Genomic DNA, 24,374 nt, shown 5'->3' on the forward strand with positions numbered 1-24,374 from the left:
GGAGGGTATTTTGCAAATTCACATTTCCTGATTTTTTTTCCAGCTCGGGCGCAAAGCAATCAGCTTGTATTTTTGTTCCATGAAGCCATCTTGAAGTAAGTTGAGATTGGTCCTCCGGGCCCTCCCACTCCCCGTGTGTGTGCCCGCGTGCTCTACCTTGGAAAAAAAAAACGAGCCATGTTTCTGAGCAGTAGTTCAAAGGCACGAGGGAAGGCTCGGCTTAAAAATCAATTGCATTCTTTGTCGACTTAGCTGCCTTTTTTCCCAGGAAGAATGTACACTACGCTGCTGAGAGTCAGGTGCTCTCATACAGTCCGACTGGAGGCGAGAGAGTGAAGGCCTCGTCCAATCCACTTAAAAGTAGCAGGTTACGTAAAGCCAATTTTACAAACCTCATATTTGATTTGTTCATATTAAAAAAAAAAATTTTTTTAGCCTTCAAAGAACTTTATGTAAATTTGTTGTCCTATATATCACGTGTGTAGTGAGTGACCTGAATGGATGTGGACGTGATCCCATGACCTTTGATCCCGAGATGTCTTAAGGCTTTAATGTGCTAAAACTTTCAAACATCACACACTCCTGCACACACAAACACACTTTCCTCAAAAGTCTTGCGGTCTGTCTTACCTTTCACTACTTCAGAAAAACATGAATAGTAACGGCACTTTATGACTCGTAAAATCTTTTAGATGATTAATCAAATTATATATGATTGATTTAATGTTTTTATTATTCATAGGAACCCTTAAAGTAATACCAAATGAAATATGTTTCTGTAAAATTTATTAATAACCTAATATACAGTATATTATTAGTTTCTCAATTAAAAATTACTAACATTAGTTACAGTTTAGAGAACTTTTCAGCATGGGAAAAAAAATAATATATGATATGTTATATATAATATAAATATAAGTGCTATATAACTACATTCTGCAATTTTGTTTTCAATTTGTGATTGTAAGTTAGGTCGGCTCAACTCAGTGACAACTCTGCAAATTTCTTTTTACAACTTTTTCAGTTCTGTTCAAGTTATGAGACCAAAATAAAAAAAAAAGAAAATCCAAAGTAGAAAATCACTCGAGCAGTAAAACGTGTGTTGCAAAAATGCCGTTATGAAGGAGTGTCGTGAGGATTACGAGTAAATGGGCGGCTGGGGGTGGAGACTGGGCGAAGTCTTGCAGTTAAGCAGCTATTAGAAGATTGGGCCTCCTCCTCTTTCTCCTCTTCCTTCTTCTCCCCCTCTTCTTACCCTCCCTCCTTCTGCCGGCCGAGCTGTCGTAGTCCAGGCCGCCGAGGACCAGCCGCCTCCTTCGCTGGGAGAGGAGACGCCGACACCTCCAGCCTCCTTCCCTTCCTTCCTCCCTTCCTTCTGTCTCCATCTCCATCATCTTCTTCAGTCACGGCCCCACAGGAGGTCGACAAGCGACCGTCATCATCTTGAACATCTTGAACAACTTTTGTAAATGTAAGTAAGCACTCATCCTCTCTCCCACTTGTCTTGGTGAAATTCAAAGTGGCCTATTTAAATCTCTCAAGTTTGCTTCTTGTTTTATTACATGTATTTATATACAAGGTACTATGCATACTTAAGCCGCCATTTTATTTGTACTTTTAGAAATGGCTTAATGTTAATAAAAACACCGCAAATTATTACTATAACTATAATAATATACTGTCTTGGCCTTAATTTCATAAAGTATTGTTCTTGTCTAGCTATAAAGTCTTGGTCTTTACCCTGTTCTAATTTATTTCATTCTTGACAAAGTCTAAAGGCTCTCATGTTGTGATTAGAACAAATGTGGTATATTGTAAATTTTAAATCTGCACGGAGAGGCGTGTAAGAGTATAATTTTGCAGACGTGCGCAAGTCTTCTTTGAAAAAGGGTGTTGTGCGCTATTGTGGGTGTGAACACAGCTGATTGTATTCGCCGCCAATCAAAGCGGCTCCTCTTCCCTTTAATTGCGGCACACTCACATCTTGTTTTTAATTTCATTTTTGTGTATTTTGCTCGTTTTAGAATGGTCACAGAATTTCAAGGATATTTTCTTTCCTGTCAAATGTCACACTTGACTAAATCTTCATCTGAATCAAATAATGAAAAGTGTGTAAAATTGTTAAAAAAGCAGTTTGTGTTGCTCGTGCAGCCGGCGGCCAAGAGGCGCCCCACAAAGGCTCTCATTCATGACCGGGATGAGGTCCATCACATGAATTGGACAAGGTTGTGACGCAGTTAGCGAAGACGTCAGAAGCAAAATTCTCACCACACAAATGCGTGAGTCAAGTGAAAGCTCGGCCCCGGGGGTGCCCGCTGGCTTTCCAGTGATGGATAGTTGAGGGCCAAAAAGGTTCTACGCTAGCCTGCAAACTAGCGAAAGCGCCGACCTCGGCCTCAATCGTAGCATGTGAGCGCTAGTCGGCTTCCATGTGAGCAATAATCCCGCCGGATTCATGAGCTCATGTCTGATGGAGCCGACCCGGTCCACTGACCCCCTGACGCCGTGCCCCCCCTCTCAGCTGATGTGTTGGATTTAGTCGGCCCTTTTATTTGCGGGTCATAAGATGGCTGAAAACGACGGCTATCAGCTTCTCTACATCAATGACAAAAAGAATGTCCTTCATCTCCTTTGTGTGCTCCTGCAGTGTCACCATGTATCTGGAAAACACAAGCAACCTGGACCTGGAAAAGTCCCAGGCCTCAGCGCCGGGCCACCAAGCGGCTGGGAATTTCGGCGAGCTGCGTCTGCTGCAGGGCATCTCGGAGCGGCGGGAAACGCACAAACTGCAGCAACAGTCGGCGGCTCTGCCAACGGGACAGCGCGTCATCCACGCCGAGGCCTTCCTGCCCGTTCGGCAAGAAGACGGGTGAGGACCGAGCATAATTCACATGGAGAAGTGTGTGTGTGTGTGTCATGTGGGGGACCCAGCTGCGCTTTCCTTGCAGGTCCCTGAATGCAGCAGCAGGTTGATCTAAAAAAAAAAAAAAAAAAGTCAACCTAATGATGGAAGTCATGTTTCTGGGGGCAAGAGCGCATCTGGCAGTCTGCTCGCACAGATGTGACACCTGCTCAGTCGCGGTCACAGTTCACGACAAAGCCTTTTTGTTCCTTGAGAAAATGAGATGTTGTTTATTTTTAAACCTGTTTTTGGGGCTCTTGAACACAACAAAAGGCACCCATTAGTGCTGCTGGGAAAAGTAGAAGAAAAAAAAAAAAAAACAGGAAGTCGGCCATTTTGACACAAATGATGAATGTCCCCGAGATGGACGACTCTGGCAACTTTTCTTTGGTCATTCCATCTAATATGACCCTTTTGTGTTTTTTTTTTTTGCAGGCACAATTTCAACATGGTTAATATTCTCAACGGCAAGAGGAATTCGGCCAACCTCTCAGAAAGGTCGCCTCTGCTCAGGTTTTCACAAGATGACAGGTAAGCAAAAGAAAGCAAAAAACAAGTCGAAATCAAGCTATTGCACATCTGAGGGCAAATTTTCTTGCTCATGCTTCAAGCGTGGCCTACATGACCATGCATAATCCCAGTTTCTACGGAGGCGAGGAGCCTTGGGATAGCAGCGCTATGGACCTGGAGAGGAGGTACCGCTTGGGCAGCGAGGTGACCAGTCTGTCCCTGCTGCGCTCTAACTCGTCCGACAAAAGCGACCCCCTGGAGCACCTCAGCCTCAGCTTCAAGCTCGCCAGAAGTTTCAAGTGAGGACTCCATTCATTATTATTTTTTATTATTTATCTGCTAGCTGGTGTAAATATGTTGCTTGTGTTTCTAGATGGTGTTTTCGCATCTCCAAAGTGGCCATCATCTTTACTATTGTTGTTCTTTGCAGTGTAAGTTGGTCAAAATTAGCTTAGCTTAAAATGAGGAGAAAATAATTCACCTCCATTTCTGTATTTATTTATTTTTAAAATGAATGTATTTTTGTTTTTCCAGCTGCTCTTCAGTATGTATCCCGATCGGGACAACCCTTGGAGGATGCTGGCCGTCTCGTCAACCGACAGCTTCTGTATCCGCTAAACATTTCAAACAAACAAAAAAGAAGGCAACGTTTGTCGCTTTGCTCCTTGACGGGTGGCCGCTCGGCAGCGATGAACCTGACGGAGTTCCGCGACAACGCTCTCCTCAAACTGCAGGTGGGCGGCCCCTTCAGCGGCGCCGTGGCGGACCCGGACAACCAGGAGTACGTGTTAGTCCAGGTGGAGCAGACTGACCCGCCGGGTCAGAGGAGGAGGAGGGCGCAGCAGGTGGGACATTAAAGTCGGGAAATTATAAAAAATAAACCGCTATGAGAAAAGGGTTCTTCAAAAAAAAAAAAAAAATTGGCTTCATCTTTTTTGGCAGGTGATTTACAATTGGACCATTCCTTTGCACAGCGAGCGAAGCGACCAGATGGTACTGACCAAAACATTTGAGATGCTCAGCAGGTACATCTCCACATTTTTCTGATTGCACTTAAGTCCATTTTCAGGTATTTGTACTTTATATCGAGGACTACTTCTTTTTCTAGCGACCCCATCACCATCACGGTGCAGGCCTTCATGACGGACGCTGAGGTGGTGCCGCTCTCCATCACCTACCAGTCGCTCAACTTCAACGTGGAGACGCAGGTGGCCATCGCCGGCATCATCCTGACGGGGGTCTACGTCCTCATCATCTTCGAGGTATGACCGTGTGCTAGTACTTTTATCTTGGGCGGGCTAGCAGTAGTAGTAAAAGTATTAGAAATTGTACTTGTGTGAAGTGTTAGTAAAATAATAGTCGTATGCTGTCGTGCTTGCATTTTTCAGATCGTCCATCGCACCCTGGCGGCCATGTTGGGATCTTTGGCTGCTTTGTCCGCTTTGGCTGTCATTGGTGACGTAAGTTTTCATCTCGTGCTTGTTCAGTCCACATTATTACAGACTTGTCAGATGAAAATTCGCTGCTGAAGTTGCATTTTGCTTTTGTTTGTTTCTCTCCCGCAGCGGCCCAGTTTGGTGCAGGTGGTGGAATGGATCGACTACGAGACTCTGGCTCTGCTCTTTGGCATGGTGAGACCACGGGAGTCCGTCCGCCTTTCCTCCGCAGTCTCCTCCATTGTTGTTTCCTTTTAAAAGCCCGTCTCCATGGTTACGGGCACGTCTTGCCTGCTTTCCGCTGAAGCTGAAACGCACTCGTAGCCTTGCTGATGCTAAAATTAAGGTTGTTGTAAGCAACAACAACAACACACATTGATACAACGTTTTGTGTCAATATTTAAGAAAGTTAGATTAAAAAAAATCAACAATAAATTGATGACCAAGATAAGGAAGTAACGACCATAACATATCTTTTCTTTTTTTTTTGCAGATGGTGCTGGTGGCCATTTTCTCCGAGACGGGTTTCTTTGACTACTGCGCCGTCAAGGTGCGTTTCGGTTCCCGCTTCCGACTTCCCAGCTATTCTTCACACTTGACATTTAAACGACCCTGTACGAGTGACATTTTGCTGCGTTTAGCGGCCTTAAAGTAGGTCAGCGCTGTACGGATGGGATGAGTCGATCTGGAATGTCCGCCGATCAGCCGGTTAAAAGGTCAAAGGTCACCCCGCCCTCATCACATTTGCTCCGAGGTTACAAATTTCACACGGGGATATAAGAGGTACGAGCTTTTCGTCAGCCCGCCTTGATATTCCCGAGTGTAAATTGAATTTGCGGCGTAGACCCTCGAGCCAGCAATCGAGCCCGCTCGCCTACGTCATCGTCGCTTCGTCTTGGAGGTCAAGGACTCCTGGTAGAACTGTTCCCGCTAATCCTGAATATGCGGAATGTGTCCTCTGGGCTGAGGCGGGGGATAATAATCAAGGCTGATGAATGTTAACAGGCTGAGTGAGAAGGACAAGCCACCTCGCTCATCAGAGATTTGCTTCCTTTGCCGCTCGGGAGATTGAACATTGGCACGCAAGGAGAAAAATGATCAAAATGTACTTTGATTCATTTAATTTTTTTTTTTATCCATGTGGAAAAAAAAAATATTTTAAATGATGTATAAAGGTATCATTTTTGTTTACCTGACAGAAGGTCCATGATGAACCTGTGAAAATCACTTTTTATTCAATTTTTGTAAAATATGTGCCTTTGCTCCAACAAGCTCGAACGTTCTCTAGGTTATTTACAGGTATCTTCTGAGAAATTTGCCAGTAATTTTCCCTCCCATTTGTGACGCCGACCTCTTAAAAGTCTACTCTATAATCTTCGATTTGCGTCATCTCAAGTCTCTGCTGGTTGATGGATGCTGACTCATCATTGTGTCACGTTCCTTGCTTCCTTCCTGCCAGGCCTACCGCCTCTCCAAAGGCCGCGTGTGGCCCATGATCATCATCCTCTGCCTCATTGCCGCCATCCTCTCCGCCTTCCTGGACAACGTGACCACCATGATGCTCTTCACCCCAGTCACCATCAGGTGCTGCCACGCTCCGCCCCACTTTGGATGGCAAAAAAAAAGCTCGTTGATTCGAGTCACGCAAATTTCTTCGCAGGCTGTGCGAGGTGCTCAACCTGGACCCCAGACACGTGCTGATCGCCGAAGTCATCTTCACCAACATCGGCGGCGCGGCCACAGCTGTGGGCGACCCTCCAAACGTCATCATCGTGTCCAATCAGGATCTGCGCAGACAAGTAGGCGCTCAACCTTGATCTGTCCTCGCCGTGTACTCTGGCAGGGTGACCTCGGCAATACTCGAAAAATCTACTCGAGTACTTCACCGAGTGTCTGTACTCTGCAACGGGGTTTTTTAAACATGGCGGTAGAACACTCGGACGTGGCCTAAACAACGAGACGCTTCTATCTCTGGATTGCGCTCGAAATATCCTCCCCCCCTCTCGGTGCCACGCAAGTAAACAAACAAGCGGGCAAAGCAAGCATGCGTACACAAGCTGTCCTTATCAGAGTGCAGCCACGACCCGACCCAAGCGGCGTCCCCCCCCCCCCCCCCACCCCACCTCGTCGCCGTCCCCCCGCCCACTTCTCTTCCGTGAGCGCTGCCAAGACAAACCGGACGTTTGCTGAAATCAACAAAACGTCCACGTCCGCCAAAGGCCAAAATGTCAAGCGCTGATGTCAGCGGGAAGCTGCTTGGAGAATGAGGATTTTGTTATTTGGCAGAACAATATTCCCATAACTGATTAATCGGCCGATAAACTCAAACAAATCAGTTAAATCAAAATGTCTGCCCCTACCGTGACCTTTTGTTATTTCATTGCGCCCTCTCTCGCAGGGCATCGACTTTGCCAACTTCACCGGCTACATGTTCCTGGGAATATGCCTGGTCCTCTTCACCTCCTTCCCCTTCCTGCGCATGCTCTACTGGAACAAGAAACTCTACAACAAGGAATCCATCGAAATTGTGGGTGAGTTCAAACACGATACTACGAGGTCACTGTCACTTTCCAGCATCTTCTCGGTCGCGTTAGTCTCTGAGGATGCGGTCCGTCACACAGAGAGAGACACAAACGTTTACGCTCGATAACACGCCGGTCCCAAGGAGAGCGAGTTCCACAGGACAGCTTTAAAAGAGAACCACAGGAAAGGTGGATCGTTTAGAGGCGAGCCCATTGAAGGAAGCCACCCCCCGCCGTTCGCTAATTATTTTCATTTGCTAACTCCTCCCTGTTCTTTTGATGTTGCATCTTTCGGGTCGATTTTGAACATCCTCATAAATGGTTTGGCCCTGCATGACCGACCGACACAGTGGCAGCACCTCCTTCAGCGGCGGTGGTGGTGTTGCTGCATTCGTCCCTCTGCGGGGTTCAGCGCTCATTGACCGGAAAGATCATTTTCAAAGAAACCAGCGGCAAATATTTTCTCACTGCCGTAGAGCTCAAACACGAGATTCTGGTGTGGAGGCAGACGGCGCAGCGCATCAACCCCGCCAGCCGAGAGGAGACGGCTGTCAAATGTCTCCTGATGCAAAAAGTGCTCAACCTGGAAAGTCTGCTGCGCAAGATGATGAAAACATTCCAGAGGTAAAAATCAAACACGCTCCTTCAAATTCTGACTAAATGGCTACCTCAATCCAAAATGGCAGACTTGTTTGATCTTGATTGGTGTCCACGTCAATTTTTTGAATGAATTATTTTTATTTGAAATTGATTGCTAGCTTGTTTTGCTTGATACGTATATTCGAAACAATTCATTTGAAGCCGACACCAATTGTGCTTGGCAGAGAAATTTCCCAAGAGGACAAAAACTGGGAGCAGAACATTCAAGAGCTGCAAAAGAAGGTTTTGCTTTTGTTTTTCTTACTTCCCAACACTTGAGCCGATTGTCACCGTCCTGACCGTTCTTTTCTTTTGTTCCCCGCAGCACAGAATCACCGACAAGGTGCTACTGGTCAAGTGCGTGTCGGTGCTGGCCGTGGTCATCTTGATGTTCTTTGTCAACTCCTTTGTTCCCAGCATACATTTGGATCTTGGTGAGGGCCCGAATGATGCTACCGCTGTTCCTATTTTAGTGGCCGATTGAAGTATTGACTTACTTACGGACGGCGCCGGTGCACGCCGACTTAATTACGGGCTGCTCGGTGGTGACATTTGTTGAACGAGCGTGACCCCAGACAGAGGGGGCCCAGGTAATTGGTTTCAATTACAGCTGCTTTCAAAAGCTCAACCTCATTAAAAGCTCATTAAACCAACACGCTTGAGATTTCATTCCGCTCCGTCGGTGGCCGCCGATTGTTTTTTCCGTTCGGCCGACGCGTTCACACGCTCACGAGCATGCGAGTGAATTTCTCATATCACGAGTTCGTCGTGTATTGAATTCGACATCTAGGATTGTGAGTAAATATTGAATATGAACGGAAGTTACATTTGTTTGGTTAGCTGGGTTGTCCGATAAAATGGGAAGCAAGTCAAATAAATAATGAATGCTACAAAGGCCATTCATGAGAGTGAATGGTTCAGTCCAGTCTCGTTCAGTTCACTGAGTTCAGCCTTGAGAAGCAAAATAATCAAAACATACTTCAGACTGAATTGACGATAATTGCATCAAGCACATTCAAAAGAAAGAAATACAGTTTCTTTCTCTTGTGCTCTGTTTTTCTGTGTTTGTGTGTGTGTGTGTGTCCTTCCACTTCCATTCATCCTTGTTCTTTTCCTGGACGTAAAGCAATTGCAGTTGATATTGACAGAGAATGGACTCTCGTCCTCTGTTTCGTTTTTTTTGTCTAATTGTTAATAACAGCTTTCTCGTAAATCTCAATTTCCTCTCATTTTGTTCTCTCCCATTCAGGTTGGATCGCCATCCTGGGCGCGCTGTGGCTTTTGGTCCTGGCTGACATTCAGGACTTTGAGATGATCTTGCACCGTGTGGAGTGGGCTACGCTTCTCTTCTTCGCTGCCCTCTTTGTCTTAATGGAGGTACTTCTTTTTGAAAAATCCAAAAAAAAAAAAAGAATAGCCACATCCAAAATGACTAGGAAACGATCCACGAGGCAGTATCGATATGATTTATGATTTTTTTTGTTTTTTTTGTTAATGTTGCAGGCTTTGGCCCAGCTGCAGCTCATCGACTACATCGGCGAGCAGACGGCCCTCCTCATCAAAGTAAGTCACCTTTGTACTTTAGTATTTTTTTTTTCTACCACTATGTGAATAGCGAAAACCTTAAAGTTGTGTAATTCCCTATAGTTGCCACAAGACGGTGCTAAAGTAGATTTTCAAATGAAGCTCCTCCGCTCAGTTGACGTTTGCCTATTTCTACTCCGTGGGTCATTCCGACACATCGGGCACATCCCCTGCAAATTCCACCTGGTTACGCTCGGAACGTCATCGTCTTGGCTAGCGAACGGCCGTGAGATTGCCTGCGTAATAAATGCGTCAGTTGGTATAAAGCGGCGGGCCACCTAGAGCGCAGATAATCGCCAGTGACGGGCGGCGTGGCGCTCTTTCCGTCTGACTTCCTGCGAAACAAAAAAAACACACATCTGCATGTAAGCCTGCGACAGGTGCGAGGCAGAGATCTCATTTGTGTTGCTTAGCGACTTGATGGTGCAAAACGGAGCTTTGGGAGGCACACAATACAAATACTTTTTGTACTCGAGTAGATTTTTCCGATACATGTAGAGTATTTTTTTTTCTGACATTTGAGTTTTATTCTCTACATTCCTTTGTCAAAATAGTCTGTTTTCTTCTTTTGAACTTCCACGAATGACATTACAAAAAACAACTGTTAATGTTTGTTTTGATTGCAGTCGGTGCCGGAGGACCAGCGCATGGCCATCGCCATCATCTTGGTGATGTGGATCTCAGCCTTGGCTTCTTCTCTCATCGACAACATCCCCTTCACTGCCACCATGGTGAGCAAGCGGCCGATAACGTCAAACATTGATTGGCTAGGGTATAAATGACGCTTTTTTTTTTCTCCCAGATTCCAGTCCTCATCAACTTGAGTCAGGATGCCGATGTGAACCTACCAGTGAAACCGCTCATCTTTGCCTTGGCCATGGGAGCCTGTCTCGGCGGTGAGTTTCACTCTAAGTCAAATGACCGACCGACATTTCGCACAACCAACGTCAGCGATCATGTGTGTGTGAAGGAAACGGCACGTTGATCGGCGCGTCTGCAAACGTGGTGTGCGCCGGCATAGCGGAGCAACACGGCTACGGCTTCTCCTTCATGGAGTTCTTCAGGTACCATGCTATGCTTTCTTCTCCAAATGTTGGGCCGCTCAACTGGTGCGCACACACACTACTACTTTCACACGGGCTAGATAAATGCGAGTACCTCTCAAGGAAATACTCCAACCTGACTGGTACTCCCATGTGCGCTTTGAAGTCAAAAAGCCAGTTGCTATGGCAGCTAGCTCATTGGTTTCATCTCTAGCCACAGCAAGCCATCATTGCACATGAGCAGAGGTGGCAAAAGTACTCACACCCTTCTACTTAAGTCCAAACAGCCTCAAGACAAGGAACAGTAGGAGTGATTCACTTAGGTTTGTACAAAGCTGAATCTGAATTATAAGGAATAGCATTTGGTTTCTCATCCTCACTGGCTTTTGACTTCCCGGATGGAAGCGTGGCTTCCGGTCGCCACCGGTCGGTCACCTTTGCTTGTGACGCAGCTGCTCCGAGGGTTGGCGCTGATTGGTAGGGGCGACCCCCCCTCGCAGCCCTCCGCAGCTGAGATCCGACCGGTGCGGTGTTGAATTCACGTCTCGCTTGATCACTGCGCTGGAGCGTGACTAAGCATGGCGAGTGGCTTCTTTTATGCTCGCAAGCTATTTCAATCCTTTTTTTTTGTGTCTCTAACTAAGATCACAATTGGGAAAAAAAAAAGAACAATAAACTAAGCAAATGGAGTTTTGGAATATGAGCTTAAAAAGAGTTGCTTCCAAATGTCAGACTTGCCGTGTCTTGGCACATGTCGGCGTTCTGGTGCGGGTCCAACGGATCCGTGCCGGCTGACGAGCCGGGGGCAAAGTCTCCCAGGCCCCGCGAGGCGCCATGTGTCCATGGAGGACATGGACGGGGGCCAAGGCCAACCATCTGCAGTCACTCCAGCGTTTGAGCACGCACTCAAATGAAAGTGGCGGCCAAGTGACAAGTTCAGGCTGAACTTGTGGGTCCATTTTGGAGGTCTTGCGCAACTAACACTTTTTTTTTTTTTTCTGTGATCTTACAGGTTAGGCTTCCCCATGATGATCATGACGTGCATGATTGGCATGTGCTACCTGCTGGCCACTCACATCGGACTCGGATGGAACATGTGATCCAGGACTTGAAGGTTCACGGAACCAGAGCACAAACCGGAATCCGACGAGGTCGGAGCAAAGACGAGAAAAAATGGCAACCGTTAGCACAAATGTACATTTTCCCTCTTCCAGGAACGCAGACAATGAATTGTTCAATGTTGTCAAATATGGCCTCAATTATTAAACAAAATATTCCCCCAAATATATTATTTATGTTTAAAGAAACCATGACACCCAGTTAAAGGGATTTTTATAATCGTTCATGTGAAATATTTTTTCCACATAGCCATAAAATAATGTTGGCGGAGGGTGATGATTTAATGCAGATGATTTTTAACTAAGAAGAAACCTTGAGAAATCTGAGAATTAAACTTGATGGTGTTTTAAAATTGCTTCTGAGCTTGACTATGTTTAAATGAAGCCTATTTTTCAGTTTTTCGCACTGCACTGCACTAGACTACATACATACATACATACATACATACATGCATACATACATACATACATACATACATACATACATACATGCATACATGCATACATGCATACATGCATACATTCATACATACATACATACATACATACATACATACATACATACATACATACCAGTGACGTGTGGTGAGGTTCATGACTGGGGAGGCACTGATGTTTGGTTTTTATTATTTTTATTCTTTAAATCATGTTTGAAATCAAGATTCATTCATTATTATTATTATTTTATTAAACATTTATGTTAAAACTTGTCTGGTGTTTTATTCCTTGTTTTTATATTTGCCAATTAAAATACAAAAATCGGACATTTGGTTAACTCCTTTATATGACAATATAATTGACTTGTTTTTCAACCTTTTATTCAAACACAAACACATTCGGTTTGATAACACCAACTACAAAACAACAAATACAACATTTAATCATCGATGACGGCATAACGTCTATCGGCTGGCATAGCAGCAACGCTGTCTGTCACTCACTCGAATCTTCGCGAACGAACCTGAAAATGGCGGTGTACCCAATGGAGTGCCAAGTGACGTCACAGATCAAACAGCCAATCAGAAAGTGGGGGTGAGGGTGGGTGTGGCACTTTTCACTTTCATTTAAACTTTGACCATGATTTTTTCCCTAATGAAGTGGCCTGCGATTAGGTACACCTGAAAATGGCGGTGTGCCTAATGGAGTGTCCGAGGGACGTCACAAATCAAACACCCAATCAGAAAGTGGGGGTGAGGGCGGGTGTGGCACTTTTCACTTTCACTTAAACTTTTTCCCTAATGAAGTGATTAGGAACACCTGTGTCGGTGTGACGTCACAGTTCAACCAGCCAATCAGAAAGTGGGGGTGAGGGCGGGTGTGGCACTTTTCACTTTCATTTAAGCTTTGACCATGATTTTTCCCTAATAAAGTGGCCTGCGATTAGGTACACCTGAAAATGGCGGTGTGCCTAGTGGAGTGTCCGAGTGACGTCACAAATCAAACACCCAATCAGAAAGTGGGGGTGAGGGCGGGTGTGGCACTTTTCACTTTCACTTAAACTTTTTCCCTAATGAAGTGATTAGGTACACCTGTGTCGGTGTGACGTCACAGCTCAACCAGCCAATCAAAAAGTGGGGGTGAGGGCGGGTGTGGCACTTTTCACTTTCACTTAAACTTTGACCATGATTTTTCCCTAATAAAGTGGCCTGCGATTAGGTACACCTGAAAATGGCGGTGTGCCTAATGGAGTGTCCGAGTGACGTCACAAATCAAACACCCAATCAGAAAGTGGGGGTGAGGGCGGGTGTGGCACTTTTCACTTTCACTTAAACTTTTTCCCTAATGAAGTGATTAGGAACACCTGTGTCGGTGTGATGTCACAGTTCAACCAGCCAATCAGAAAGTGGGGGTGAGGGCGGGTGTGGCACTTTTCACTTTCATTTAAACTTTGACTATGATTTTTCCCTAATGAAGTGGCCTGCGATTAGGTACACCTGAAAATGGCGGCGTACCTAATGGAGTGTCTGAGTGACGTCACAGCTCAAACAGCCAATCAGAAAGTGGGGGTGAGGGCGGGTGTGGCACTTTTCACTTTTACTTAAACTTTTTCCCTAATGAAATGATTAGTTACACCTGTGTCGGTGTGACGTCACAGCTCAACCAGCCAATCAGAAAGTGGGGGTGAGGGCGGGTGTGGCACTTTTCACTTTCAGTTAAGCTTTGACCATGATCTTTCCCTAATAAAGTGGCCTGTTATTAGGTACACCTCAGTGACACTTCATTAGGGAAACATCATGGTCAAAGCTTAAATGAAAGTGAAAAGTGCCACACCCGCCCTCACCCCCACTTTCTGATTGGCTGTTTGATCCGTGACGTCACTTGGACACGCCATTAGGTACGCCGCCATTTTCAAGTGTACCTAATAACTGGCCACTTTATTAGGGAAAAATCATGGTCAATGCTTAAATGAAAGTGAAAAGTGCCACACCCGCCCTCACCCCCACTTTCTGATTGGCTGGTTGAGCTGTGACGTCACACCGACACAGGTGTACCTAATCACTTCATTAGGGAAAAAGTTTAAGTGAAAGTGAAAAGTGCAACACCCGCCCTCACCCCCACTTTCTGATTGGCTGTTTGATCTGTGACTTCACTCGGACACTCTATTAGGTACAGCGCCATTTTCAGGTGTACCTAATCGCAGGCCACTTTATTAGGGAAAAATCATGGTCAATGCTTAAATGAAAGTGAAAAGTGCCACACCCGCCCTCACCCCCACTTTCTGATTGGCTGGTTGAGCTGTGACGTCACACCGACACAGGTGTACCTAATCATTTCATTAGGGAAAAAGTTTAAGTAAAAGTGAAAAGTGCCACACCCGCCCTCACCCCCACTTTCTGATTGGCTGTTTGAGCTGTGACGTCACTCAGACACTCCATTAGGTACACCGCCATTTTCAGGTGTACCTAATCACAGGCCACTTCATTAGGGAAAAATCATGGTCAAAGTTTAAATGAAAGTGAAAAGTGCCACACCCGCCCTCACCCCCACTTTCTGATTGGCTGGTTGAGCTGTGACGTCACACCGACACAGGTGTACCTAATCACTTCATTAGGGAAAAAGTTTAAGTGAAAGTGAAAAGTGCCACACCTACTCATATAACGTAAAACACAAACGTTGTCATATAAAGCAGTTGACCAAATGTCAGATTTTTATTTTTAATTGGCGAGTATAAAAAAGGAATAAAACACCAGACAAGTTTTAACATAAATGTTTATTAGAATAATAATTATTATTATTTCAAACATGATTTAAAGAACAAAAACAATAAAAGCTCCTCCCGTCATGAACCTCACCGCACGTCACTGATACATAGACACATACATACATACATACATACATACACATACATAGACACATACATACATACATACATACACACATACATACATACATACACATACATAGACACATACATACATACATACATACATACACACATACATACATACATATATACACACATACATACATACATACATACATACAACATACATACATACATGCGCAGGCACGCACGCACGCACGCACACACACACACACACATTGAAAAATAAAATAAAAATAATTGATGCCATTTGTATGTCGTCTCTGAGTATGACTTTTTTTTTTTTTTAGCTTTTAATATGTTAAACAACAGTATAGAAAATAATTTGAAAAATACAAGAAGATCAGAATGAAATGTGTTATCTTGGTGCGTTGTCCGCGAGCTTCAATACTGTACATGAGCTTTCAGAATGCTTGGCTTTCTTGCGCCCGTGCAGAAATTTAATAAAACTTGACTGTGGTCAACATTTTGAATGTCAGCCTGGAGAAGCCTCTTCCGCTTTCTTTGTGCTGTTGCCTAGAAACAGCCATGCCCGAGTTGGCCACTAATGTGCATTCATTAAATGGCATTATTTGCCATCCGGCATCCATCGCAACATAAAGGACAGCATCAACTGTGCATTGCTATCTTATTCTTGTGCCTTGGAATTATCAAATTACAATACATAATGATTAAAAAATATTTAAAAAGATCAGGCCTAAAAAATGACCATGTATATAGTCTTAAAAAAATGACCTTTTATTTTTAAAAAGACAAAGCCCACAGCTTTATACAATACAATTAAAAATCTGAACATTACATTTAAATATCATTTTGATGATAGTAACTACAAGCTACCACTTGTTAGCGGCTGAGCTCGCTACTTATCTTGATACCCTCTCGTTATCTAAGTACACTAACAATGGGTGGTGAACTTGAAATATTGAAAATCCTTTGTGTTTAAAGCATTAAGGCTGTATTGGCTAGTTGACATAGTGACCTATCGTTGCAAACACTACCAGAAGGGTGTACGCTTTGAATTGTAAACGGCGTTTCTCACTAAAGGTAGAGATATCCCACCCAATAGACCACGTTGAAAAGAAGGAAAGAGGCAGGGAAAAAGACCCTGGAGTAGGCGTCAAGGTCCAGCAGGTCTACGTGGACGCGTCCTCTCCGCCAGGCACCGTCTTTGCAGTCGTCGTAGCAACAGAAGAAGCCCAAGCAGTCTTTGCCGTCCAAACACTGAGAGGCGCACGTGTCGTCCAAGTCCTCCCAGTAGGTGGTGTTGTTCAGGGTCACCACCGTGTGAGGAGGCCGCCTGGCGTCCAGGACCGAATAGTTCTGCAAACAAGACACACGTGTACTTCCTAACCTTAGATGGTGTTACACATCATATGGCTAGCATACTTACGTGGCGTTTCCTGTCCATGCAAGGGGGCGTGCGGGTCCAACTGGAGTAATAGTTGAGGGTGGCGTACTCCATCAGAGCGGCGAAGACGAACAAGAAGCAGACGGTGACGAAGAGGTCCATGGCCGTCACGTAGGACACGCGCGGAAGAGACGTCCTCGCCACCGTGCTCAGCGTGGTCATCGTCAGCACAGTGGTGATTCCTGTAAAACCTTTCAAAGTCAGCTTTCCAACCTGCTTTCAAAGCATGTTTAGGGTTAGAAGTTTGTCTGACCCAAAGCGGTCCTGGCTGGTGTGGCGTCCTTCTTGATCCAGAAGGAGACCCAGGACAGTACCACGGTGAGGATGCAGGGAATGTATGTCTGGATGGTGAAGTAGCCCATTCGCCTCCTCAGGTCAAAATACACCGTCATCGCCACGTAGTCACCTGCGAGTGTGTTGGGGCACGCCGTCACCAAAAATTCAAAATTGTTCTCATCTTTGGGTGCTGTGGAGTACCTGCTGTGGTCTTGATGACGTTGGTGGTGTTCCTGAGGCCAATGAAGTCAAACTGATAAAGGCGCCAGGACTTCTGGTCCGCCGCCTCCACTGAGTTCCTCCTCCACTTGTAGACCATCTCGTCACGCGGGTACCCGTCTGCAACGGTTCCGGAACAAACACAATGCATTATACTCGTCCAAACCATCGTGCTAAAAAATTGCTATGCCATCTTCAATACGCTGTACGTTCAGGCAGGCTGCATGTCAGCATTGTGATGAGTTGATTAGTGAAACACAGGCACAATCAAACACACACACACACTCTTTGGGATGGACTTCACAAGAGGAAGAGGATGGAGTGGTTGCCACGGCAACAGCTGTCACATCATCTGACTTCCTTAAGTAAAGGTGAAAGGCTTTGAGTTTCTCCCCCGATGGCTTTCATTAGATTTGTGCTCTCCGAGCGTGGAACATCGTGAGGCCCATTCATTGACACTCAAGTGCCTCCTTTGATGGGCCCCTTTAAAAAGAGCCTTTATTTACATAGTTCATGCTCATCCTGTTGTTAAAAAAAAAAAAAAAAAAAAAAATCGAATTAATGGCGAGACCAAAGGGACACCTGATGGGTAAACAATCTAATAGGAACCAAAATAAAGGACAAAAAAAAATAATAGAGGACCTAGTCGAGCCAGCTCTCGGAATACCTCACATTAATTTCCATGTTTATTTCAAATGTATGAATTGTAAATTACATTTCATACTGAAAGTAACAAGACCTCAAATAAAATTCAATCAAACATTTGTCTTGTTTATTGGGACCTTGGCAAAAAATGCACTGCTGAATCTTGAAGTAGATATTTTCAAATGAAATTTCAGTCGTGTCATACTCACAGCTGGAGAAGATGAGCGGACATGAGTGCTCGTCCATGGGAAAGTTGTGGAGCTGCAGCTGGCACTCTGCGTTTATAGTCAGTCTGCAACGACAAGTTTCATTTGACTTGTGAGGAAAAAAAACAAATCAAAAAGTAGGTGCTAAAAGGCAACTTGATGGAAAATAGCTTCAGTGTTATGAGCCTTCAAGCATTGTAAACAGATACTCACAGGCATATATTCTTTATCCTCTTTGAAGAATGACTAACATTACTTTGTCTATGTTATACTGCCCCAAGTGGTCATGGGACACACACCATGAGAGAAGCACATTATCAATTAAATTGAGGCAAAAAAAAACGTGGCCATCACTCCAGACAAGCTTTGCTAGTTGAACTTGAAGTCTGGCCCAGAAAAAGGCAGATCTATTTTTTTTTAATGTCATCCACGTCAAGGCATTTTATACCCGCTGACATTCCGTGGTCGGTTTTTCGTGCAATCTCACTGCAATCCAGCCCCTTCAAATATGCATGAAAGCAAATTTCCAGACATCTCCACAAGGCCGTAATAATGTTTATTGTTGATGTCGAGCTGGGTCGAGGTGAACCTTGGAGAAGAGCTAAATAAAGCAACGAGGCAAGTCAGCATCACTCGATGTTGTTCTCCGTTCATAACCAAGCCAGGGCACATTAGTTGCGACTTCAGGTCACGCTTGTTTACCTCAAGGTGTAAAGTATCTTGCCGTCGTTCCATATTCTGAGCAGCTGATTGGGCGTGGTGATCCAATGGGCGTCGGCGTTCTTGGAGTTCCTGAAGATGGTGTCGGGCAACCAGATGAGGCCCACCATGTTGCTGTTGAGCGTCAAGATCTTCATGCTGCTGCTGTTGTAACGTAAACGGCTGTCGATCCACGTCTGCGCGAAGATGATGTCAATTTGGTATTCCTGGAAGAGCAAAAAGAGGAAAGGCTGATGGATTGTGATGAGGCTCCTTTCAAGGACCCAGGCGCCGTATTGAACAGGAAGTCAGACTTTGAGGCCGCCAGTAGTTTCACTAGTTGACTAAATGGACTGGTCCATCATAACATGAAGAATTCTCAGACATTGTCCATTTTGGTTTGAATGAGGCATTTCTTAATCGGTAGCACTCCTGTAAATCTTGATGATTGGAGGGGTTGAATGACTATTGTTATCATTATTTCGCCACTGAGTGAGGCAAGCAAGCCAAACATCCCCATGGCAACAGTTCCCGCGAGCAACATTTTGGCCACTCGGGTTTCTAAAATATTTTCATGTTGCGTCTGACCTTTGGCCAAAAGCTCTTAAGTAGCAGGCCAATTACAAGGAAATCTATAATCAACGAGTATGCGGGATGCTGATGACCTTTAATTGTGCGCCGCCGCGGGGAACCGGATAAGAAATATTGAATATTTGTAGAGGTAGATTTCTGAAAAGCGCAGATATTTCCAGCTAGCTAATCTGTGGGGATAATTCTTCATTGCATGGAGACTGGGAGGCGATTCATTCATTCTCCTGCTGATCGGTTCTCGAAATTCTGCCAGCCAAAGGGAAATTTATTTCACTTCTCTTTTCAATGCTTTTGCTTAACTACAGGAAAAACAATAAGCACATAAGAAAATTGAAAAAGAATTTCAATCTCCTAGGAACAAAGACAAGGACAATTATCGTGTTGAAGAATGAATGGTGATTTTGTTTTGTTACTGTGATCGAACAAAAGACAGGTACAAAGTATGCCTCCCCCATCTTTTTTTTTTTTTTCCTTGCTAATAAATGGTGATTAGTCCTTTCATTGTGAAATCCTGAAAGCAAAAGGAAATTGTTCTTTTTGTGTCCTGGCAACCCGAAACAATGGCGGTCATGGAATGAGAAGGAATGTGAATGTACGTGACGTTTCAAACCTGTTTTAATTTTTTTTTTTTTTTACACATTACAAGACACTATGCAACTCCATGGCTACAAATTAACTTGTGATTGGGATGCCACAGGGGTCTGTATTAGGTCCTAGATTGTTCATTTCAAAACAGAAATGGTACATGTACATCTTTTTAAAAGAACCCCCCACCCCAGATTATTCAACTCTGTTATGACTTACCATATCGATGGAGGACACGGGTCCGATGCTGTTGACAAAAATGTCCACGTTGATGAGAGTTGGCTTGACTGTTGAGAAGAAAGAGAATACTAATAAGTGGAGAAGCGCATCATTCCCGATTTTTTGGGGTGACACACAAGCAATGTGAAGCAGCACTTAAGGCCGTGACAACAAAACGTGACCGTCACGATCAAACCAATCTTGTATGGAATGTATTATACGTACAAGGACAGCTCATGTTCCAAAGCATACCACATCATTTCACGGACAAGGCTCAAACCAAAAAGGTAACAATACATGAACATGTACATATAATGATCCAACACATGAAGCCAAGAAAAAACGATCGCGAACCAAAGCATCCAGTCTAACATTGACTTGATCCAAAGCATGTTCACATGTTGTTTTGAAAGGAGAACAATGTATTTTACTTTTGACAATAAAGCTGCTTTATTGCGGAACGTCAAGCCGATCGATTTCATTCAGCGTGAGCAAGAGAAAGCCAGCAGCTTCTTTCTTGGTCTCTTTCTCAGACGGTGGGATAATCGCCTTTGATTTCCAATATAAACTCATCAAAGCAGTGGGATTAACTTAGCTTTTCTTCTCTTAAATAAAGGAACAAACGGCATAGAAAATCAATAACACCGAGGCTCCAGATGCCAACATACGTAGCATGTAAAGTCTCAAACACACTCATCAAAGTCTTTTGTCGAGAGCCCTATCAAGTCAACAGGAAGCCGAAATATATCAAAATAAAAGCGATATGGGGTATTAACATGACTTTGCCAAACAGATAATATCGAGCTGTCTATCCCTTTAAGCTCTTGACAAAAGTATTAGGACAGTACGAATAAATGAAACTCAACTCATTTTGAAATCGTGTCTTGGCAGCAAAGCACTACTTTTGTTTAAACTTATTCTAACGGTTATTTGCCACAAGGTGGCAGCAAAGTACTACTTTGGTTTAAATGAACATCCTCAACTAATTTCAAAACAGTTTCTCAGCACCAAGATGCTACGAGATGGTGGCAAAGCACTTCTTTTGTCAAAACGTTCCTCATCTCACTTGATCAATGTTATCAATAAAAACAAGAATCAAATGACCTCCAATGTCGGGCCTGAGCTTGCGGTCGTAATCCTTGAGGAGTCCGTTGAGGATTTCCGTGGCATCTGACTGCTGAGATTTGGTTGGCATCATCTTCTGGATCGTCACGTCCTCGTAGTCCTCCTCATAGTCGGAAGTCACACAACTAAACACACAGATGCTCATTTTAAATTTCTATAAAAATTTCTTTTCAGAATATTCTTTTTTTTCCTCGGGTTTATTTGTTAATAAATTCACATTTGTTCTCATGGAAAGTTTCCAGTTAGTGAAATTTACACGTTTCCAACTTAATTTCCAATCGAATAATACTGGCAATCAATATTCAGGAAATGTTCATAAAATTTCCCAATCCTCCTTTTTACCCTAATTATGCATTGTTATTTTATTTTTCTTAATAATATGAACTCCGCACCTTGCATTGAGAGCCACGAGGAAAAGGAGGAACCAAGGCGAGCAGGCGGAGGTCATGCTGGCCGACCGCCACTGGTCTCTTGCTACAAGTCTTTCCAAGTCCTCCTTGACGTTTTTCATCCGTTTCGCATTACCCTGAAGACATTTTTTTTTTCTTGATGGTTCACATCCAAAACGCCGGCATTGCCCGGCTTTGGCGCGCAGCGTCGGCGCCCATCCTTCTTCTCCTCTTCATCATCACACCAAAAGTGGGCTGCGTGTATGAGAGGCGGCTGCAGGTGGCAGGAGAAGAACTCTTCACCCTCCTTTTCCTCTTGTTCCTCGCGCGTCAGACACACAAGCCTGCAACATGCCAGGGGCAGAGATAGCGGCGATGAGTGTTTCCTCGGGTGGCCAGGGGCGGTTCATTTGGAAGGGGGCGGGAGAAAGATTAGACACTAAGCAGTTTTTAAAAAAAATTATGAATATTTTTGTTATGACGAGTAAAGTTAATAATGATTAGAAAGTTAGATATTTTGTTGATTTCTGTATTTTTTTATTATTCCAGATATAAAAAAAAAAACAAAAGCAATAGTCGTGTATTTTATACATTTATGTACATTTTTGTTTGGAAAATGACCTGTGATTTCCTTGCAGTACTACTAGTGTACTTCTTTCTTGTGAAAATGTATCCTTCAAAATATGACTATTGAATTCCTTTTTTGTTTTTGAAACTGTTACAAGCCTTTCTGCTGGTAACGTTGGCCAACATCACATTCATTTTTTAGCTTCTGCCTCTCTCTGCTGGTCACAAATGGAATTGCGACGCACACTCAAATCAAGTCTTTTTTTTTAATCCCATTTTTCAAGGTATTGTCAAAGTAGGTTAAAAAAAGAAATTAATAGCCCTTTAAGCACTTAGAGATTTCCTTAAAATATACCATGTGTTATCAATTAAATGTATTATTCAATTTTGTGTTAAAACAAAAGTTCAAAAGGTCAGATGCTACTGTATTTGGCACTGTGGGTTAACATGTAATTTGATGAAATAGAAATAATTCCAAACGCATTAGTCACAGAACAATTGAATTGTCACGTGACCACGGTAACCGTCAGCATTTCAGGTAGCACCACGATGCCACTCGTCTCCATCCGGTCAGTGCGGCTAAAAGTGCGCCCAAAGGTTACGCGGCGCGTCTGTTTGCACTTGTGCCGTGACGGTTATCGCTGGGCGGCTTAAGTTGCTGCGCCGAGGACGCAAAAAGCAACTTAAATGCAGCTAAATCCTCCGCAAGCAGATGTGAGCCAGATGTTGAAAGATGGATTTATATGTGCGCTAACTGCCGACCCGACATGTGTGCTATGTGTAATCAAGCACGTGCCGCCCGCCGGCTTGTTGTTCCATTAAGGAAGATTAAGCTTGTGCAGAAATGCATCTTAAATAATGAATATGGTCGGTCATCAGATGTATATTTCATATTTGCGCTACTCTTTTGACACCACTTCGAAATAAACGTAAATTATATTATTGTAAGCCATTGGTAAATTATACATTTTCAACATTAACACTGTTTTCGTAAGACTCCAATAATGTTCTTTAACTTTTTTTTTTTTTTGTCCGTGAAAGCATTATTTATTGCTTCAGATATTTGCATTTAAAGAACAGCCCATATTAAAAATGCACTTTCATGTGATAAGTATAATACATCCATGTGCTCCCCCAAAAAGTTTCTTTTAAAATGATGACAGGCCACTTGAAGGCATTTACATTGCATTCATATTTCAGAACTTTTATAAGACAGAAACAAATGCTTTTTTCAAAACTCATAAAAGCAATCAGATTACAAGGCGTCACCGTGTTCTATCCAAACTAAAAGCTACTAGTGTGGTGTTGCGGCTGCTGCTAAATTAATGGCAATATACAGAAATAATACATTTTACGCAATGGCGTTCCCAAAAAACACAACGACACGGTCGCGGGAAAAGTACCAATGAGCATTTAAGCCACACAAGAAAGAGAGTGAAGGCAGAAAATGATGAGAATTCAACACAAAATCCCAATTTAAAGTAAGCGGAAAAAGTACAATACAATTTAAACAGCATAAAAGTTACTCATCAGTTGTCATCTAGTTTTTTTTTTTTTATGCAGACAAAAAGTAAGACAAGAAAAAAGTTGACATTCTTGGAGGGGAAAAAACAAAAAGTTCAATTACCTGAACAAAGTCGTAGTTGGGCAAGAAATGTGTTCTAGTCCTCATCGATTTTTTTTTTTTTCCTGGAAAAAAATTAGGAATAAAGTACATTTTCAGAAGGGGGGGGGCTCAAAGATTAGTTCTGAGTGCGTTTGTGCACTCTGAAGGCAACACACGTTGGTTGGCATGGCTTTGCGACATGTCCTCATTTGTACAAAAGAAGGCTCCAAAAAGCTGTACACAAGCTGCTGTGGGCAAATGACAACAACAAGATCAATCGGTACTTTCTTTTTTTTTTTTGCATAGCATTTGGCCTCGCTGCCATGCTGCGCCCACACTCGATGACGAAAAAGCTCAAGGGATACACGAGGTTTTTGAAGTTCCACCGGAGAGTTAACCTAAAATGGCTACTTCAAAGCCTGACTGTGGTTTCTTGAGACTTATTTTGGGGGGTCTACCAAAAATTCATGTTGTTGAGACAATCTGGGTTCGAGGGTTGAATTTTCAAAGTGTGAAGTTTTTTTTTTTTTTTACCACTCCAAAACTTTGTGTCTTTTTTTGTGGGTCTTTTCATAATAGAAACAGCAAAATTTAGTCCAATTTTAAAATTTTGTTAAGTTTCACATTATTTTAATCGACCCCTGAAAATGACCCTAAGACAGCCGAAATCAAGACGTCATTTCAGGTTTGCTTTCTTGAGACTTTTTTTTTTTGTGGGTCTGCTCTTTCAAAGTCTCAATAACGGAAAGTGGCTTGAGGG

The 24,374-nt window shown here is 43.6% G+C and overlaps 2 protein-coding genes across 3 annotated transcripts; one reads left to right on the forward strand and one right to left on the reverse strand.

Annotated features, from left to right (window-relative positions):
* The first annotated feature begins 53 nt into the window (after positions 1–53).
* On the forward strand, positions 54–12,356 carry oca2 (oculocutaneous albinism II). 2 transcript variants are annotated; one of them, XM_085929019.1, is made up of 24 exons: positions 54–1,471; positions 2,648–2,869; positions 3,338–3,433; positions 3,514–3,711; positions 3,786–3,843; positions 3,947–4,019; positions 4,100–4,257; positions 4,355–4,437; positions 4,521–4,674; positions 4,801–4,872; positions 4,978–5,043; positions 5,342–5,398; positions 6,308–6,432; positions 6,509–6,647; positions 7,247–7,379; positions 7,847–7,994; positions 8,195–8,252; positions 8,335–8,443; positions 9,259–9,386; positions 9,513–9,572; positions 10,220–10,324; positions 10,396–10,489; positions 10,564–10,657; positions 11,649–12,356. In XM_085929019.1, the coding sequence occupies exons 2-24, from the start codon at positions 2,655–2,657 to the stop codon at positions 11,734–11,736; spliced, it is 2,511 nt and encodes an 836-aa protein (XP_085785145.1). In that variant the 5' UTR covers positions 54–1,471; positions 2,648–2,654; the 3' UTR covers positions 11,737–12,356. The 2 variants fall into 2 exon arrangements, with proteins under 2 accessions (XP_085785145.1, XP_085785146.1); XM_085929020.1 differs by having other exon boundaries at positions 3,544–3,711.
* A 2,976-nt stretch (positions 12,357–15,332) lies between these two features.
* gabrg3 (gamma-aminobutyric acid type A receptor subunit gamma3) lies at positions 15,333–24,233 on the reverse strand. Its single transcript, XM_085929024.1, has 10 exons — positions 23,636–24,233; positions 21,445–21,785; positions 21,032–21,177; positions 19,928–19,995; positions 18,536–18,759; positions 17,837–17,919; positions 16,965–17,102; positions 16,741–16,893; positions 16,470–16,669; positions 15,333–16,399 (listed from the first exon to the last, which is right to left on the reverse strand). The coding sequence occupies exons 2-10, from the start codon at positions 21,561–21,563 to the stop codon at positions 16,118–16,120; spliced, it is 1,413 nt and encodes a 470-aa protein (XP_085785150.1). The 5' UTR covers positions 21,564–21,785; positions 23,636–24,233; the 3' UTR covers positions 15,333–16,117.
* Between the last annotated feature and the right edge of the window lie 141 nt (positions 24,234–24,374).

This window comes from Syngnathus leptorhynchus, chromosome 13, assembly GCF_054491065.1.
Source record: "Syngnathus leptorhynchus isolate UIUO chromosome 13, UIUO_Slep, whole genome shotgun sequence".
NCBI lineage: Eukaryota > Metazoa > Chordata > Actinopteri > Syngnathiformes > Syngnathidae > Syngnathus > Syngnathus leptorhynchus.